General features: G+C 52.5%; 1 protein-coding gene across 1 annotated transcript in view; it reads right to left on the reverse strand.

Annotated features, from left to right (window-relative positions):
- WDR97 (WD repeat domain 97) overlaps window positions 1-20,270 on the reverse strand; it is a 305,848-nt gene that overhangs the window by 257,693 nt on the left and 27,885 nt on the right. The window contains exons 2-3 of the mRNA XM_083145263.1: window positions 17,839-17,870; window positions 193-281 (exon numbers count right to left, since the gene is read on the reverse strand). Coding sequence (XP_083001389.1) covers window positions 193-281; window positions 17,839-17,860 — 111 coding nt within the window. The 5' untranslated portion in view covers window positions 17,861-17,870. The remainder of the gene's footprint in view (window positions 1-192; window positions 282-17,838; window positions 17,871-20,270) is intronic.

Here is a 20,270-nt window from a genome sequence, read left to right on the forward strand (position 1 = left end):
CCGGTGCTGCAGAACATGGATTTCCTACTATATAAATGTCATTGCTTAATTCGTTTTCTGTAGATTTCTTTATTAAACATAAGTAACGTGGTAATGACGGGAATAAGGACACACTGCTAGGTCTGTGGTCACCGCACGAGGTACAACCCCCGGAGGACAATACTGGTTCAGCAGCATTCATTGTGTTATCACCTTGGTAACAGCACTTCGGAGATGTCTCCTGAGATGATTCCACCGGTGCTGAGCCTCGTCCTGCAGTCCTCTATCAGCACTGGGAACACCTACGTAAGAGAGAAGGGAACATCAGACAGTGACAGAAGCAAATGAATGTATCAGGGTACGGCATGCAGCGGTATGGACATGGGAAGGGCAGCGGTATGGACATGGGAAGGGCAGTGGTACAGATAACTGGACCGGAGAACCCACACCAAAGCAACAGAAAGGATTCCTGAAGTTCACAGTGAACAGCTAGGAACCGAGGACACAGCAGGACTGTGAGCAAAGTTGCACCAGCAGCAGACCCATCTGGGATACTTCCCTAAATACCCTCCCCTGCCTGTGGATTGGCTCAGGCAGGGGAAAAGCAAGTTTACAATGGAAAGGCCCTGATTGGCCGGAAGTCATGTGACTCCAGCAAGAGGGCGGCGCCCAGACACCGAGACCAGCCAAGGCACCCGCCGGACCGGACGCAACAGCCAGCAGAGGTAGCGCCGAACCCCCAGCCAGCCAGATGCCAGGAGACCTACAGCGTCCGGAAGGGTAAGTGCCGGGACCTCTGTTGTGTGCTCTGCCGAACACTGACATATGGGAAGGGCAGTGATATGGACATGGGAAGGGCAGTGATACGGACATGGGAAGGGCAGCGATAAGGACATGGGAAGGGCAGCGATAAGGACATGGGAAAGGCATGGACATCGAAAGGGCAGCGATAAGGACACGGGAAGGGCAGTGTTAAGGACACGGGAAGGGCAGCAATAAGGACACGGGAAGGGCAGCGATAAGCACATGGTAAGGGCAGCGATAAGGACATGGGAAGGGCAGCAATACGGACGAAGGAAGGGCACCGATAAGGACATGGGAAGGGCAGCGATAAGGACGTGGGAAGGGCAGCGATACGGACATGGGAAGGGCAGCGATACAGACACAGGAAGGGCAGCGATACGGCCATGGGAAGGGCAGTGATACGGACATGGGAAGGGCAGCGATATGGACACAGGAAGGGCAGCGATAAGGACATGGGAAGGGCAGCGATATGGACACGGGAAGGGCAGCGATAAGGACATGGGAAGGGCAGCGATAAGGACATGGGAAGGGCAGCGATAAGGACGTGGGAAGGGCAGCGATAAGGACATGGGAAGGGCAGCGATAAGGACGTGGGAAGGGCAGCGATACGGCCATGGGAAGGGCAGTGATACGGACATGGGAAGGGCAGCGATATGGACACAGGAAGGGCAGCGATAAGGACATGGGAAGGGCAGCGATATGGACACGGGAAGGGCAGCGATAAGGACATGGGAAGGGCAGCGATAAGGACGTGGGAAGGGCAGCGATAAGGACATGGGAAGGGCAGCGATAAGGACGTGGGAAGGGCAGCGATAAGGACATGGGAAGGGCAGCGATAAGGACGTGGGAAGGGCAGCGATAAGGACATGGGAAGGGCAGCGATACAGACACAGGAAGGGCAGCGATAAGGACATGGGAAGGGCAGCGATACAGACACAGGAAGGGCAGCGATATGGACATGGGAAGGGCAGCGATATGGACATGGGAAGGGCAGCGATACAGACACAGGAAGGGCAGCGATAAGGACATGGAAAGGGCAGCGATACAGACACAGGAAGGGCAGCGATACAGACACAGCAAGGGCAGCGATAAGGACATGGAAAGGGCAGCGATACAGACACAGGAAGGGCAGCGATAAGGACATGGGAAGGGCAGCGATAAGGACGTGGGAAGGGCAGCGATACAGACACAGGAAGGGCAGTGATAAGGACATGGAAAGGGCAGCGATACAGACACAGGAAGGGCAGCGATAAGGACATGGGAAGGGCAGCGATACGGACATGGGAAGGGCAGCGATATGGACATGGAAAGGGCAGCGATACAGACACAGGAAGGGTAGCGATATGGACATGGGAAGGGCAGCGATACAGACACAGGAAGGGCAGCGATAAGGACATGGAAAGGGCAGCGATACAAACACAGGAAGGGCAGCGATACAGACACAGGAAGGGCAGCGATAAGGACATGGGAAGGGCAGCGATACAGACACAGGAAGGGCAGCGATACAGACACAGGAAGGGCAGCGATACAGACACAGGAAGGGCAGCGATATGGACACAGGAAGGGCAGCGATATGGACACAGGAAGGGCAGCGATATGGACATGGGAAGGGCAGCGATAAGGACATGGAAAGGGCAGCGATACAGACACAGGAAGGGCAGCGATACGGACATGGGAAGGGCAGCGATAAGGACATGGAAAGGGCAGCGATACAGACACAGGAAGGGCAGCGATAAGGACATGGAAAGGGCAGCGATATGGACATGGGAAGGGCAGCGATATGGACATGGGAAGGGCAGCGATACAGACACAGGAAGGGCAGCGATAAGGACGTGGGAAGGGCAGTGAGAAATAGCACACAAGATAAGAGTCATTAGTAGAGAGGATCACAAATGCGATGATCAGGTCCCTGAGGTCTCCGGTGCATGGTCACAGGGGAATATATTAGTCCTATGTGCTGAGCCATGGATAGCCTGGACTGGTGGGGGCCATGTGGCCCTCTGTACTAGTAACAGAATACGGTGTGGGAATAAAGGGCCCAATTCAGCCTATATTCACTGCCTAGCGCACTGGTAAATGCTGCCCTACCTCTGAACGCGCCCCCCCCATGAGCGAATCCCTGCACTAGCATGCGAGCTAGTATGTATGCAGCCACACGGAGGAAACATCATTAAACAACCAAGGACTATTTACCTTCCCCTCTCAGCCTGCATCTCCTGACTGTTACCTGGACCCTCAGCACTAGATCTCATCCATCAGTAACTTTCCAAATTTCCTGCAATTGTTGGTATTATTTCTGCTCATTGCACATAATACCAGAAGTCATTCTGCGTTACACAACAACATTAAGGAGAGGTAAAGAACTAATACTTTTGCCTTCCGATATTATCCTTATAACTGACAGCATGCTCGCCATACTACTCTCTCATATCGGGTCATGTCAACTCTACTCATCCTACACCACCCCTACAACTGTCCCCTCTGTGCTCATTTCTGCTTCCATTATTCACTCCCCTCTTCTGAACACTCATGAGCTTTTTACTCACTTCTCAACATGCATTTTATCATCCAAAACTTGTCACTACACCAAATACTCACAAACCTCCACTAACATTTATTAGCTGGTGATATATCCACAAATCCAGGCCCCAATCACCTGCCACACTCACATTCAGCTGAGTCTAAACAATACAGAAATCTAGCCAACCTCATAAATGTCACATGCAGTGCTATTTTTGTAGGAAAATAGGTTCAGGAACTGTGGGCGGGGGCAGAAAGTGGGCGGTGATGTGGGAGGAGCTACAAAAGGGGCAGGGCACTACATTTTAAAGAAAAAAAAAAGAACATAATTCCTCACGCTTATTATACATATGCCCCACACCGTGATGCCCATTATACATATGCCACACACCGTGATGCCCATTATACATATGCCACACACCGTGATGCCCATTATACATATGCCACCCACCGTGAAGCCCATTATACATATGGCCCACACTGAGATGCCCATTATACAAATGCCACACACCGTGATGGCCATTATACATATGCCACATACCGTGATGGCCAATATACATATGCCACACACCGTGATGGCAATTATACATATGCCACACACCGTGATGGCCATTATACATATGCCACAAACAGTGATGGCCATTATACATATGCCACACACAGAGATGCCCGTTATACATATGCCACACACCGTGATGGCCATTATACATATGCCACACACAGAGATGCCCATTATACATATGCCACACACAGAGATGCCCGTTATACATATGCCACACCGTGATGGCCATTATACATATGCCACACACAGAGATGCCCGTTATACATATGCCACACACCGTGATGGTCATTATACATATGCCACACACCGTGATGGCCATTATACATATGCCACACACCGTGATGGCCATTATACATATGCCACACACAGCGATGGCCATTATACATATGCCACACACAGAGATGCCCATTAAACATATGCCACACACAGAGATGCCCATTAAACATATGCCACACAGAGATGCCCATTAAACATATGCCACACACAGAGATGCCCATTAAACATATGCCATACACAGAGATGCCCATTACACATTTGACACATAAGTGCCACTTACCTACATGCTCAATGCCCCTCCCCATATGTACATGACCCCCCAGCACACATTTACATATTACACCTTTCTCCAGCACATAGCACATACCTTTATACCACTACATGCTACACTGTACTACATCCCTGTACACGCTACAATGCACTACATCCCCATACACGATACACTGCACTAAATCCCCATACATGCTACACTACACTACATCACCCCACCCCCCCAGCTATGGCCAAGTGGAGTTCAGTAGCTGAGGCCCTGTTCCTCAGTCTGAAAATATATGCAGTTAGTTCAAGCAGCTAAAATACTGGAGGCTGACTGACCATTAAAGCAGGTGCAGGAACTTCACCATGGCAGTGAGCTGTGGACCCTGCAAGACTGTGTGCCGGTCTCTTGTTCTCTGTGGCTGAGGGAGTCTTCACTATGTCCGCGGCTGCTGCGGGGTTCGGGGGGTAAAAGATGTCCGCGGTTGCAGCAGAGGGAAGGGGGGTAGAAGCTCTCCGCGTCTGCTGTGGAGGGAGGGGGTAGAAGCTGTCTCCTACTGCTGCGAAGGGAGGTGGGAGAAGCTCTCCGCGTATGCTGTGGAGGGAGGCTAGAACCTGTCCCCGGCTGCTGCACGCAGGGTAAACAGTCTCCCGTTCCTGGGTGAGAGGGGGACTGTCCCCGGCTGCTGTGGGGGGGGGGGGAAGGTGTCTGCAGCTGTTGAGGAGGGGTTTGGGAGCTTTCCGCGGGTGATGTCCTTGTCTGCTGCGGGGGGAAGCTGTCTGCGGCTGCTGAGGGGGGAGAGAGAGGGTAGGAAAGCTGGCTGCGGTGGGGCAAAAGGGGAGAAGCTGGCATGCATCTACCCCACTACAAGGGGGGTGGAGCGGATCAAGGGGTCTGCGACCCCGCACTGAGATCAGATGGGGGGGCGGCCTTTGCAGGGTGGAGGGGGGTCACGGACCTGCTCTGAGGACAGCTGGGCTCTCTGCCCGGCTGTCACTTCTCCCAGGCTGGCGACGAATAGGCGGGGGAGAGATCGGGGGAGCAGGCTTCACGGCTCAGGTGCCATTTGATGTCCTGGCGCCTGGAGCTGGCCGGCTCCCCGCACCCCGGCCCGGACTCCAGGAGAGAGACGTGCTGCTAAAATTCATATCTCCCGCTGGACCGCTAGCCAATAGGCGCTCACGGTCCAGCAGCCACCAGTTGATTGGTTGCTGGACCGCAAGCGCCCATTGGCTAGCGGTCCAGCATGAGACGTGAATGTTAATGCTGCACGTCTCTCTCCTGGACTCAGCGGGCAGGGGAGCAGGGAGAGGGGTGCGGGGAGCAGGCAGGCGATGTGGGTGCTGAGTGGCCTGGAGCAGGTTCCGGAACGCCGTTCCTGATGACGTCATTTTTAATTTGAGCTTCAGGAACGGCGTTCCGGACCGTTCCGGCTGAAAAATAGCCCTGGTCACATGTATCCCATCACCCTCCAAGTCACTAAAATGTGCCTTATTGAATGCAAGATCTGTTTGCAATAAACTAACATCAGTCATGTTTTGTTCATATGTTTGTAAATCCAGTCATAAGGACACAAAGACATGTGAATTCACTGCTGTGCTGTTTTATTCCATCCAACTCCAGACACACTGCCTCAGGACCAGCCTCTTCCCAGCATTCCCCTGGTCATAGGGACCATCACCGAAGATTCAGGCTTACACATATTAGTAAGGGAGTGTCTACAAATATTAAGAATTCTAATACACTAACATCACAAGTGCACGACCTCTTCATCTCTGGTAACTTCAATCTGCTGGCTATTACAGAGACTTGGTTCACACATTCAGACACAGCCTCCTCTGCAGCACTATCACATGGTGGTTTCCACTTCACACACACCTCCAGGCCTGGTAACTGTAACATGGTCACACAGTCAGACACAGCCTCCCCTGCAGCACTATCACATGGTGGTCTCCACCTCACTCACACCTCCAGGTCTGGTAACTGTAACATGGTCACAGAGTCAGACACAGCCTCTCCTGCAGCACTGTCACATGGTGGTCTCCACCTCACTCACACCTCCAGGTCTGGTAACTGTAACATGGTCACAGAGTCAGACACAGCCTCTCCTGCAGCACTATCACATGGTGGTTTCCACTTCACACACACCTCCAGGCCTGGTAACTGTAACATGGTCACACAGTCAGACACAGCCTCCCCTGCAGCACTATCACATGGTGGTCTCCACCTCACTCACATCTCCAGGCCTGGTAACTGTAACATGGTCACACAGTCAGACACGGCCTCCCCTGCAGCACTGTCACATGGTGGTCTCCACCTCACTCACACCTCCAGGTCTGGTAACTGTAACATGGTCACAGAGTCAGACACAGCCTCTCCTGCAGCACTATCACATGGTGGTTTCCACTTCACACACACCTCCAGGCCTGGTAACTGTAACATGGTCACACAGTCAGACACAGCCTCCCCTGCAGCACTGTCACATGGTGGTCTCCACCTCACTCACACCTCCAGGCCTGGTAACTGTAACATGGTCACACAGTCAGACACGGCCTCCCCTGCAGCACTGTCACATGGTGGTCTCCACCTCACTTTCACCTCCAGTCCTGGTAACTGTAACATGGTCACACAGTCAGACACAGCCTCCTCTGCAGCACTGTCACATGGTGGTCTCCACCTCACTCACACCTCCAGGCCTGATAACAGTAACATGGTCATACAGTCAGACACGGCCTCCCCTGCAGCTCTGACACATGGTGGTCTCCACCTCACTCACACCTCCAGGCCTGGTAACAGAAACATGGTCATACAGTCAGACACAGCCTCCCCTGCAGCACTATCACATGGTGGTCTCCACTTCACAAACACCTCCAGGCCTGGTAACTGTAACATGGTCACACAGTCAGACACGGCCTCCCCTGCAGCACTGTCACATGGTGGTCTCCACCTCACTCACACCTCCAGGCCTGGTAACAGAAACATGGTCATACAGTCAGACACGGCCTCCCCTGCAGCCCTGTCACATGGTGGTCTCCACCTCACACACAGCTCGCGGCCTGGTAACTGTAACATGGTCACACAGTCAGACACGGCCTCCCCTGCAGCACTATCACATGGTGGTTTCCACCTCACACACACCTCCAGGCCTGGTAACTGTAACATGGACACACAGTCAGACACAGCCTCCCCTGCAGCACTGTCACATGGTGGTCTCCACCTCACTCACACCTCCAGGCCTGGTAACTGTAACATGGTCACACAGTCAGACACAGCCTCCTCTGCAGCACTGTCACATGGTGGTCTCCACCTCACTTTCACCTCCAGGCCTGGTAACTGTAACATGGTCACACAGTCAGACACAGCCTCCTCTGCAGCACTGTCACATGGTGGTCTCCACCTCACTCACACCTCCAGGCCTGGTAACAGTAACATGGTCATACAGTCAGACACGGCCTCCCCTGCAGCTCTGACACATGGTGGTCTCCACCTCACTCACACCTCCAGGCCTGGTAACAGAAACATGGTCATACAGTCAGACACAGCCTCCCCTGCAGCACTATCACATGGTGGTCTCCACTTCACAAACACCTCCAGGCCTGGTAACTGTAACATGGTCACACAGTCAGACACGGCCTCCCCTGCAGCACTGTCACATGGTGGTCTCCACCTCACTCACACCTCCAGGCCTGGTAACAGAAACATGGTCATACAGTCAGACACGGCCTCCCCTGCAGCCCTGTCACATGGTGGTCTCCACCTCACACACAGCTCGCGGCCTGGTAACTGTAACATGGTCACACAGTCAGACACGGCCTCCCCTGCAGCACTGTCACATGGTGGTCTCCACCTCACACACAGCTCGCGGCCTGGTAACTGTAACATGGTCACACAGTCAGACATGGCCTCCCCTGCAGCCCTGTCACATGGTGGTCTCCACCTCACACACACCTCCAGGCCTGGTAACTGTAACATGGTCACACAGTCAGACACAGCCTCCCCTGCAGCACTATCACATGGTGGTTTCCACCTCACACACACCTCCAGGCCTGGTAACTGTAACATGGTCACACAGTCAGACACAGCCTCCCCTGCAGCACTATCACATGGTAGTTTCCACTTCACACACACCTCCAGGCCTGCTAACAGTAAAGGAGGTGGGGTAGGTATATTACTGTCCCAGTTGTGCACATACACAGTCCTCCCACTGGTTCCATCACTCACATTCACATCATTTGAAGTTCACTCTATCAGGGTTTTCACCCCTCTCTCTCTGCGTGTTGCAGTAATCTATCGCCCACCCTGGCTTCCCAAACAACAAATTCTGGAAATTTCTCTGCCTGGCTCCCACACTTCTTATCTTTTGACATCTCCACCATCTCTGCATGCTTCCAAACTCCTCTCTCTAACCTCCTCTCTCGGCCTCTCCCAGTGGTCTGACTCCTCTACTCCTCGACTCCTCTAAGAGTGGTCACACTCTTAAACTTGTCTTCCAGATTGGATTAGAAGTCTCTGACCTAAAGATAAACCTAGTCACATGGTCAGACCACCACTCAATATGGTTCTCAGTGGCAACCCCTCAAAATAGATCTTTGCCCATGGTATTGACCAGATATCGCCCAAGTAGGGGTATGACTCCTTAGGCCCTAGCAGCTAACTTGGACCTCTCGGCAGTAATGGGGACTTGTAAAGATCCATTTTCCATAGTCCATTATTATAACAGGGCTGTGACAGCGGCATACTATCGCCCCTGTGCGTATATGTCCCTGCAAACCACACCATCAAGCACCCTGGTTTGTCAACAGGGCACTTGTGTAGTTTCACAGTGGCAGACTACGCTACGTTTTCAGTGTAGGCTAAGCTACGTTGTCAACATAGCCAAAAGGCTGCCTAGCGTAGTCAATGTAGTGTCCCCGTCAGGCAGCGTAGTCACTGTACTGTCCCCGGGAGCTGCAGCTCTCTCCCCGGTGCCCCTGGCAAGCCTAGCGAGAGAGCCTCTCACACTGCCGGTAACCACCAGATCCCCTGTGCTGGCGGACGCCAGTGGAGAGGGGATCATGCGAGCACCGGCTGAGAAGCGCTCCATCTGTATGAGACACACGAGCATCTCAGAAGCTTGTGCGTCTCAGTAATTCTTGCGTCAGGGTATGGCAACCCTGCCCATGTCCGATTCAGGGAGAAGGACAAGGTTAGGGGTTCGGTAGTGCGTGCGTCTCCTGCACAAAGAGGGGTGCGTCTCATGTACAATAAAGGAGGCATTTGCAGGTGCTCCACATTACATACTAGCAAATGCCTCCATTTCAAACCCCCACTATCCATGCTAGCCTGAAGCATGACAAGCCCCGCGAGGGGACGCGGTACGCGTCCTCCCGACATGTTCATACCCTCACTATCCACGTCGGTGTGAAGTTGATTTTCTAAAGTGTGATGAGCGCAGTGAGCCACCGAGCCCAAAGCATGGCAAGCCTCGTGAGGGGATGCAGATTACTTGACGTGTATTCCGCGTCTGCTCACCACGCTTCGGACTGACAGGGATGCTGACTACGCTGGCCGCGGGAACACTACGCTGATTCTGACAGGGATGGTACTCTGACTACGTAACTGCCAACATAAAAACTACACAAGTATCGACAACAGTATTCCTGATCTCAAGAAAAGAGGTTGTATACTTGAAAGATTATGGAGGAAGATAAACCTGGCAGAGGATAAATGAAATCTAATCAAACACATTGGAAAATACCAATCAACAATCACCCGCAAGAAAACAGAGTTCCTTTCAAATGATATCTAATTTGGACCCTGACTACATGACCAACTACAGGCCAGTATCAAATATTCCTTTTCTAGGAAGGGTTATTGAGAAAGTGGTTGCAACTCAACTAGTGACCCACCTATCAACCAATGACATTTATGATCCATTCCCACCAGGTTTCAGGAGAAGACACAGCACAGAAACAGCTCTGGTATGTTTGCTCAATGATCTTCTAAATGCAAGGGATAGAGGACACTGTTCAATCCTAATCCTTCTGGACCTCTCTGCAGCATTTGACACCATTGACCACGGGATTCTAATTCAGCGCCTGAAGAATTTATGTGGTCTGGATGGCACAGTCCTTAGCTGGTTCAAATCATTTCTTGCTGGCAGGTCACAGAGAGTTTCATTGGGAGTATACTCTTCACCACCAGTGCCGTTGTCTCGTGGTGTCCCACAGGGCTCTATACTATCTCCCATGCTTTTTGCAGTATACATGCTCCCACTGGGTGACATAATCAGACGTCATGGCCTGGTCTACCTCTGCTATGCAGATGATACACAACTGTACCTGTCCTTTGCTCCAGGCACCGATAACACAATAACAACCTTAAATGGCTGCCTAGCTGAGCTCCAGGAGTGGATGAGTGCCAGTTGGCTGAGACTGAACCCAGATAAAACAGAAGTCCTGATGATAAATCACAGGACAAGACAACAGCATCGCCAACTGACAGGTCTTACGCTGTGGGGCACAGCACTAAAAAACTCTGATCATGTGCGGAATCTTGGTATAGTCCTGGATAATGGCCTGACACTTAAACATCAGATGTCAGCCACAATCAAATCCTCATTCTATCATCTAAGGAATATAGCCTGAATAAAGTACTTAATTTGCTCAGAAGACCTGCCTAAAGTCATACATGCATTTATATCATCACGCCTAGACTACTGCAATGCTCTCTACCTGGGTCTCCCATCAAAAGAATTGCAGCTGGTACAAAATATAAAAAAAATATAAAAAAAAAAAAAAAAAAAAAGAGAGAGCGCACTGTGTTGATCAAGTTTATATTTTTACTGGAATAATGAAAATTCATTTAATACATTATAAAAAAACAGACAAACAATAAATTACTAAAAATATGTGCAATAAGCACTAGACATTCATTTAAAATCCGACCATGAACCTTATATGATTTAACCAGTTAAATTAGTTAAGCCTTAAGTTGAAGCAGTTCTTAAGGAAGTCAGTGTAATAGTTCCTTTTGTAGCGATATGTGCAGGTGAACTGCTGATAGATATCAAAGAAGTGGTGCTCCTTAGTTTTAAACGTAATTTTATATTACCATTTGCTTCCTGCGGGTAGGTGCGGCGATGATCTTATTTCCATGCGGACACCTGCTACTACCGGTGTTGCTCCGATGGTGCGTGAGCCGGTACCGGGAGCAGGCGTCTTAGGACGGGTCTCAGCTGTCTGCTAACAACCAGCGTGGCTCTGATGTAGAGAGAGCTAACGCTGGGAGCTGATGCTGCTGGAGAGTGGACAAAAACCCGGACGATCAGATGATGTAGACGTCTGTGCGCACCTGAGCCGCGGTCACTGGGATGGTACACCTTTAGCTGTTTGTAGGAGCAGTCCAACAGTGGGAAGCACGATGTGAACAATAAGGCAGTCTGGATGGTAATCACGGTCGGAATAGAATACGTCTTGACGCGTTTCTCCGTCCTCCTATTACTGACGGTTTCATCAGAAGCTGGTACAAAATGCAGCCGCCCGAATATTAACTAACCAGCCCCGCTCCAGCCACATAACTCCCATTCTCTACACCCCTCACTGGCTACCTGTAAAATGGCAAATTGTTTTCAAGATTGGCTTACTCACTTTCAAGGCCCTACATGACCAGGGCCCAAGGTACCTGCAGCAGCTGCTGATCCCTTACTCTCCTACTCGATTACTAGGATCCACTGAAGAAGGACTACTAACAGTACCCAGAATCTCCCTGAATTCATCTGGGGGTCGAGCTTTCAACTTTGCTGCTCCAACTCTGTGGAACTCTCTTCCTCGCACAGTGCGAGAAGCGCCCACTATAGAATCCTTTAAAAATAGACTAAAGACATTCCTATTTACTCAGCATTTCACTGACATCTATTGTTAAGCTTGTTGTGTATATTGAGCTGTAAAGACAATGTGTGAAGCACTTTGAGTCCTATTGGGAGAAAAGTGCTATATAAATATCATTATTATTATTATTATTATTATTATTACTACTCACAAGGACGGCCACTGCCTTGATCTGGTATTTACTAGGCTATGCTCTGTTTCTGAATTCACTAACGCCCCATTCCCTCTCTCGGATCACAACCTTATCACCTTCTCAACCTCCTCCATTTCTCCAAATTCTATAATGCCTAAATCATGCAAGCCTCCTCTAACCCACATAAATACTAATGCTATTGATTTTCAACAACTTTCTACCTCTCTAAAAAATCACCCTCGGCCTAGCGTGATCTTGAGGTTTACCATTCCTGAGTCTATGCACTCGCTCTATAACTATGTCTGAGCATTGTGATCTGACTATGAGCAAAGAGGGGATGGTATTTCTAACGAGGGGCAGCGGTACGCGTCCTCCGACCTTTTTATACCCCCACTATCCACATCGGCATGGAGTCGATTTTATATAGTGTGGCGAACGCAGCGAGCCCCGCTAGGGGACGCGGATTACTTCACATATATTCTGCGTGCGCTCGCCACGCTTCGGGCTCGGTGGCTCGCCACACTATATACAATCAACTCCACGCCAACGTGGATAGTGGGGGTATGAAAAAGTTAGAGGACACGTACCACCTCCCCTCGCGGGCTCGCTGCGCTCACCATGCTTTGGGTTGGCGTTGATAGTGGGGTGGCGTTAACAATGGGGGTGATAACATAGTCATTACCCATCAGGGTGGGAGTACAAGCAAAAATATGGTATGAGGGGCATTTAACATTGGAATAAGCCCAAATCGGGCATGATCGCGTCGCATCGCATGCCATTATAATGGCATGCGATGCAATGCGATATAAAAATTGTACAGTGGGGTTTTAAAACCCCTGAAATCAGGTCCCATCACATCGCACCGCATGCCTTAAGTAGTGGCATACGATGTGATATATCGGGCGCCCGGATAATACACAAGTACCAAAAAAAATTGCAAAAAAAAAAACTAATAAGCAACAGGGAGGCACCAAAACCGCCCATGATAATATCTATATATGTATTAAGCCAGGCAGGGCAGAAACATTTACTTAAAGAGCAGACTTTTTTTACTCAGCTCAAGCAGCGAGCTCAGCCTCACGAGCTCCTCCACTGCACCTTCTCCTCCCTATGGCCAGGCTCCAGCATCCGGTCCCAGGCTGCTGCAGACACACAGACTCGCGAGCTCCTCCACTGCACCTTCCCCTCCCTATGGCCAGGCTGAAGCATCCGGTCCCAGACAGCTGCAGACACACAGACTCGCGAGCTCCTCCACTGCAACTTCCCCTCCCTATGGCCAGGCTGCAGCATCCGGTCCCAGGCTGCTGCACACACACAGACTCACGAGCTCCTCCACTGCACCTTCTCCTCCCTATGGCCAGGCTGCAGCATCCGGTCCCAGGCAGCTGCAGACACATAGACTCACGAGCTCCTCCACTGCACCTTCTCCTCCCTATGGCCAGGCTGCAGCATCCGGTCCCAGGCTGCTGCACACACAAAGACTCGCGAGCTCCTCCACTGCACCTTCTCCTCCCTATGGCCAGGCTGCAGCATCCGACCCAGGCTGCTGCAGTCACACAGACTCGCAAGCTCCTCCACTGCACCTTCTCCTCCCTATGGCCAGGCTGCAGCATCCGGTCCCAGACAGCTGCAGACACACAGACTCGCAAGCTCCTCCACTGCACCTTCTCCTCCCTATGGCCAGGCTGCAGCATCCGACCCAGGCTGCTGCAGACACACAGACTCGCGAGCTCCTCCACTGCACCTTCCCCTCCCTATGGCCAGGCTGAAGCATCCGGTCCCAGACAGCTGCAGACACACAGACTCGCGAGCTCCTCCACTGCACCTTCTCCTCCCTATGGCCAGGCTGCAGAATCCGACCCAGGCTGCTTCAGACACACAGACTCGCAAGCTCCTCCACTGCACCTTCTCCTCCCTATGGCCAGGCTGCAGCATCCGACCCAGGCTGCTGCAGACACACAGACTCGCAAGCTCCTCCACTGCACCTTCTCCTCCCTATGGCCAGGCTGCAGCATCCGGTCCCAGACAGCTGCAGACACACAGACTCGTGAGCTCCTCCACTGCACCTTCTTCTCTGTATGGCCAGGCTGCAGCATCTGGTCCCAGGCTGCTGCAGACACACAGACTCGTGAGCTCCTCCACTGCACCTTCTCCTCCCTATGGCCAGGCTGCAGCATCCGGTCCCAGACAGCTGCAGACACACAGACTCGTGAGCTCCTCCACTGCACCTTCTCCTCCCTATGGCCAGGCTGCAGCATCCGGTCCCAGACGGCTGCAGACACACAGACTCGTGAGCTCCTCCACTGCACCTTCTCCTCCCTAGGGCCAGGCTGCAGCATCCGGTCCCAGGCTTCTGCACAGACATAGACTCGCGAGCTCCTCCACTGCATCTTCTCCGCCCTATGGCCAGGCTGCAGCATCCGACCCAGGCTGCTGCACACACATAGACTCGCGAGCTCCTCAGCATCCGGTCCCAGGCTGCTGCAGACACACAGACGCGCAAGCTCCTCCACTGCACCTTCTCCTCCCTATGGCCAGGCTGCAGCATCCGGTCCCAGGCTGCTGCACACACATAGACTCGTGAGCTCCTCCACTGCACCTTCTTCTGCCTATGGCCAGGCTGCAGCATCAGACCCAGGCTGCTGCAGACACACAGACTCGTGAGCTCCTCCACTGCACCTTCTCCTCCCTATGGCCAAGCTGCAGCATCCGACTCAGGCTGCTGCAGACACACAGACTCGCGAGCTCCTCCACTGCACCTTCTCCTCCCTATGGCCAGGCTGCAGCATCCGGTCCCAGACAGCTGCAGACACACAGACTCGTGAGCTCCTCCACTGCACCTTCTTCTCTGTATGGCCAGGCTGCAGCATCCGACCCAGGCTGCTGCAGACACACAGACTCGCGAGCTCCTCCACTGCACCTTCTCCTCCCTATGGCCAGGCTGCAGCATCCGGTCCCAGGCAGCTGCAGACACATAGACTCACGAGCTCCTCCACTGCACCTTCTCCTCCCTATGGCCAGGCTGCAGCATCCGGTCCCAGGCTGCTGCACACACAAAGACTCGCGAGCTCCTCCACTGCACCTTCCCCTCCCTATGGCCAGGCTGAAGCATCCGGTCCCAGACAGCTGCAGACACACAGACTCGCGAGCTCCTCCACTGCACCTTCTCCTCCCTATGGCCAGGCTGCAGAATCCGACCCAGGCTGCTTCAGACACACAGACTCGCAAGCTCCTCCACTGCACCTTCTCCTCCCTATGGCCAGGCTGCAGCATCCGGTCCCAGACAGCTGCAGACACACAGACTCGTGAGCTCCTCCACTGCACCTTCTTCTCTGTATGGCCAGGCTGCAGCATCTGGTCCCAGGCTGCTGCAGACACACAGACTCGTGAGCTCCTCCACTGCACCTTCTTCTCTGTATGGCCAGGCTGCAGCATCTGGTCCCAGGCTGCTGCAGACACACAGACTCGTGAGCTCCTCCACTGCACCTTCTCCTCCCTATGGCCAGGCTGCAGCATCCGGTCCCAGACAGCTGCAGACACACAGACTCGTGAGCTCCTCCACTGCACCTTCTCCTCCCTATGGCCAGGCTGCAGCATCCGGTCCCAGACGGCTGCAGACACACAGACTCGTGAGCTCCTCCACTGCACCTTCTCCTCCCTAGGGCCAGGCTGCAGCATCCGGTCCCAGGCTTCTGCACAGACATAGACTCGCGAGCTCCTCCACTGCATCTTCTCCGCCCTATGGCCAGGCTGCAGCATCCGACCCAGGCTGCTGCACACACATAGACTCGCGAGCTCCTCAGCATCCGGTCCCAGGCTGCTGCAGACACACAGACGCGCAAGCTCCTCCACTGCACCTTCTCCTCCCTATGGCCAGGCTGCAGCATCCGGTCCCAGGCTGCTGCACACACATAGACTCGTGAGCTCCTCCACTGCACCTTCTTCTGCCTATGGCCAGGCTGCAGCATCAGACCCAGGCTGCTGCAGACACACAGACTCGTGAGCTCCTCCACTGCACCTTCTCCTCCCTATGGCCAAGCTGCAGCATCCGACTCAGGCTGCTGCAGACACACAGACTCGCGAGCTCCTCCACTGCACCTTCTCCTCCCTATGGCCAGGCTGCAGCATCCGGTCCCAGACAGCTGCAGACACACAGACTCGTGAGCTCCTCCACTGCACCTTCTTCTCTGTATGGCCAGGCTGCAGCATCCGACCCAGGCTGCTGCAGACACACAGACTCGCGAGCTCCTCCACTGCACCTTCTCCTCCCTATGGCCAGGCTGCAGCATCCGGTCCCAGGCAGCTGCAGACACATAGACTCACGAGCTCCTCCACTGCACCTTCCCCTCCCTATGGCCAGGCTGAAGCATCCGGTCCCAGACAGCTGCAGACACACAGACTCGCGAGCTCCTCCACTGCAACTTCCCCTCCCTATGGCCAGGCTGAAGCATCCGGTCCCAGACAGCTGCAGACACACAGACTCGCGAGCTCCTCCACTGCACCTTCTCTTCCCTATGGCCAGGCTGCAGCATCCGACCCAGGCTGCTTCAGACACACAGACTCGCGAGCTCCTCCACTGCACCTTCTCCTCCCTATGGCCAGGCTGCAGCATCCGACCCAGGCTGCTGCAGACACACAGACTCGCAAGCTCCTCCACTGCACCTTCTCCTCCCTATGGCCAGGCTGCAGCATCCGGTCCCAGACAGCTGCAGACACACAGACTCGTGAGCTCCTCCACTGCACCTTCTCTTCCCTATGGCCAGGCTGCAGCATCCGACCCAGGCTGCTTCAGACACACAGACTCGCAAGCTCCTCCACTGCACCTTCTCCTCCCTATGGCCAGGCTGCAGCATCCGACCCAGGCTGCTGCAGACACACAGACTCGCGAGCTCCTCCACTGCACCTTCTCCTCCCTATGGCCAGGCTGCAGCATCCGGTCCCAGGCTGCTGCAGACACACAGACTCGCAAGCTCCTCCACTGCACCTTCTCCTCCCTATGGCCAGGCTGCAGCATCCGGTCCCAGACAGCTGCAGAAACACAGACTCGCGGGATGATGAAATCATCCTTTCACAAGAGTGTCTGTACTGAGCTCCACAGTGGTGGAAGACTGCTGCCACTGCACACAAAGTGACAGCTGACCCGCTCTCCAACACCTCCTTATACCCGGCCATGCCCACCCACGCTCCAGCTGCAACCACGCTACACGGCTGACCTAGCACCCGCCGCACCTGCTGCCACAATAAGTTTAAAAAATAACTGTGTGTGTGTGTCTGACTCTGGACCCAGGCCCCCCTGACAGGCCCTGGCCCAGGTACACTGTAATTGCCCCCCCCCCCCCCTCTTGGCGGCCCTGACTGGCGGTGGTGGTAATATACAGTAATACAGAGTAAAGCGCAAGGTGGGAGGTGTGCTGTACCCTCTGCCAATAATGTCACTGACCTGTCACCTGGGGTCTATCCATCTTCAGAGCACTGAAAGAGAACAGAAGAAATGTGAGGTCAGATTGTCTCAACACCACACGGTGTGAATATATATATATATATATATACGTGGATTAGATGCAAAACCCCCGGGGGTAGGACATCACACGGCACTCCAGGATTTGTGAAGAAAGGTTACTTTATTGGCAACAGTTTCGAGGCTCACAGCCTCTTCGTCAGGCTTACAGCAGGAATAAATCAAAAAGTGACAAGGTGCTTACCTAAATAGTGTATGAAAGGTCCTCCATCACCGTGGGTCGTGGGCGGCATCAGACGTCGGGGCGGAAGTGGCCGGAAGCCGCGCTGACGCACGGAGACACACCTCCGTCATTCCGGCTGTGGCTGCTAGGTTACAGAGGCGCTACAACCCGTTGCCATGCATACAGGAGAGCGCATGTAACGTTACCAGGGTTACCGGTGCCGCTGACCACACAGGTGGGGACTGGATAAAGTGCTGGTGCTAAAGTGCTGTGAAAAACTAAAACATGAACATACACCATATATATAAAATACATAGCAGCTGAAATATCTGAAAGTAATACATGAAACAATTTGAGGAAGGAACGCTACCTGCATTAGCAGCCCATACCATCTACAATGGATTCCTCACAAACACCGACGGGAAACTCGGGGATAGCTGTCACCCCACGTGGTGAGACACTCACCTTCTCGGAGGATGAAGTAGCCCACGTATTATTTGCTGAGGAGACCCAACAATCAGTGGATGTGGAGGACATATACCACACCATGCTTAAACTCAAACGACGTGAGATCGACTACCAACAGCATGGACAGTCATTATCTGACTATTATCGTCAAAAACTGATCCCACGGGGATTTAGAGTTCGCAATGTCCCCACCATCGGCAGATCAAGTCCAGAATTCTGCAGGCGTTGGGTAGCCGTGCTCAATAAATGCAGTCTGGACTTGATGGTGCTGGTGGTGGAGGAAGTGGGCAAAGAACTGGCCAAGACAAAAGAAAAAATCACAAAAATCTCTGTAGAACATCGGGACATCCTGGCATCATCGGAGTTCGATAGCTGGTCTAACAAACTAAAGGTCCAATGTGATACTTATCGCAAGAACCTCTTGAGATTCAAGAAGACTAAATTGACTGCCGTCGAAAATGACTACGAATCAAACCAAGTTTATCGATGGTTAACCGGCAATGAACCACAGCCCCGATATACCAGGTACCAACCACGTAGTACCTGGAGGTCTAGAAGGCAGGATCCAACACAAACAGCAGTATCATCACAATCAGATAGTGACTTTATGCCAAATGAATCTGATGAGAGCTTATCCAGTAAACGTCCCCCTTTAGGGGTAACAACCAGAAAAGGCCGCGGCAAAAAAGAACCCGCCGCGGGGGCCAGGGGGAGAGGAACTTCAAAGCCCACAGGCCGCCAGTAAAGGCAGTCTTCAATTTATCCACAAGACCACTGTCAATAGAGGAGGAAGGGGTACTTAACAAAGGACTCTCATTCATCCCCTCAAATAGACATGACCCCTTTAACTGGCAAATGGATATGCACCAACTCGGTCGTAAGCTCCGTCTTAAAGAACATTTTCAATTCTCCAACCAATCTGATGACGTCACTCCAACAGCCAGATTCATACAGACGCACAGCCACTCCACCTTTGACCCCATCTCGCAAAATTCTTCAATCAAAACATATACGCGACTCCTAAATTCCTCCATGGATCGATTTAAAGCAGCCAGTGTGCCATCCCATCCCAATCTCTCCAACAAAGAGCAAAATGCTTTAAAATCTCTTCAAGCAGACAAAAGTATAACCATTCGCCCCGCTGACAAAGGCGGGGCAATTGTCATACAAGACCTGAGTGCATACAGAGATGAGCTAAGCAGACAACTAGCTGACGCCAAAGTATATAAAAAGTTATACATAGATCCAACGGAAAAATATAAAAAGGAATTGACAGCACTCCTGCAAACTGCAGTGATTGAAAACAAAATCAGCAAGAAACTCATGGAGTCACTCACCACCAGTCATCCCATCCTCCCGATATTATACAGTGTACCGAAAATACATAAAAATGCCACTTCACCACCCGGTCGCCCAATAATATCTGCCAAGGGCAGTCTGTTTCAACCAATATCACAACTATTGGACACTTTGATTCAGCCATATGTAATCCAACAGGAAACACACCTCAGAGACACGACCGACTTTCTCAATCGGCTACGTAAATGACCTGAATTACCTCTGGATACAATTATGTGTACTATGGACGTAACCTCATTATACACTTCTATTCCCCATGACCAGGGACTGCTGGCAATGCACCAATTCCTGGAATCAATAGGGGATACATTTCCATTTGATAAAACCTTATACCTCCAACTGCTTGAACTTGTTTTAACTCGCA

This window comes from Crinia signifera, chromosome 5 (assembly GCF_055691185.1).
Source record: "Crinia signifera chromosome 5, ASM5569118v1, whole genome shotgun sequence".
In the NCBI taxonomy this organism is placed as follows: Eukaryota; Metazoa; Chordata; class Amphibia; order Anura; family Myobatrachidae; genus Crinia; species Crinia signifera.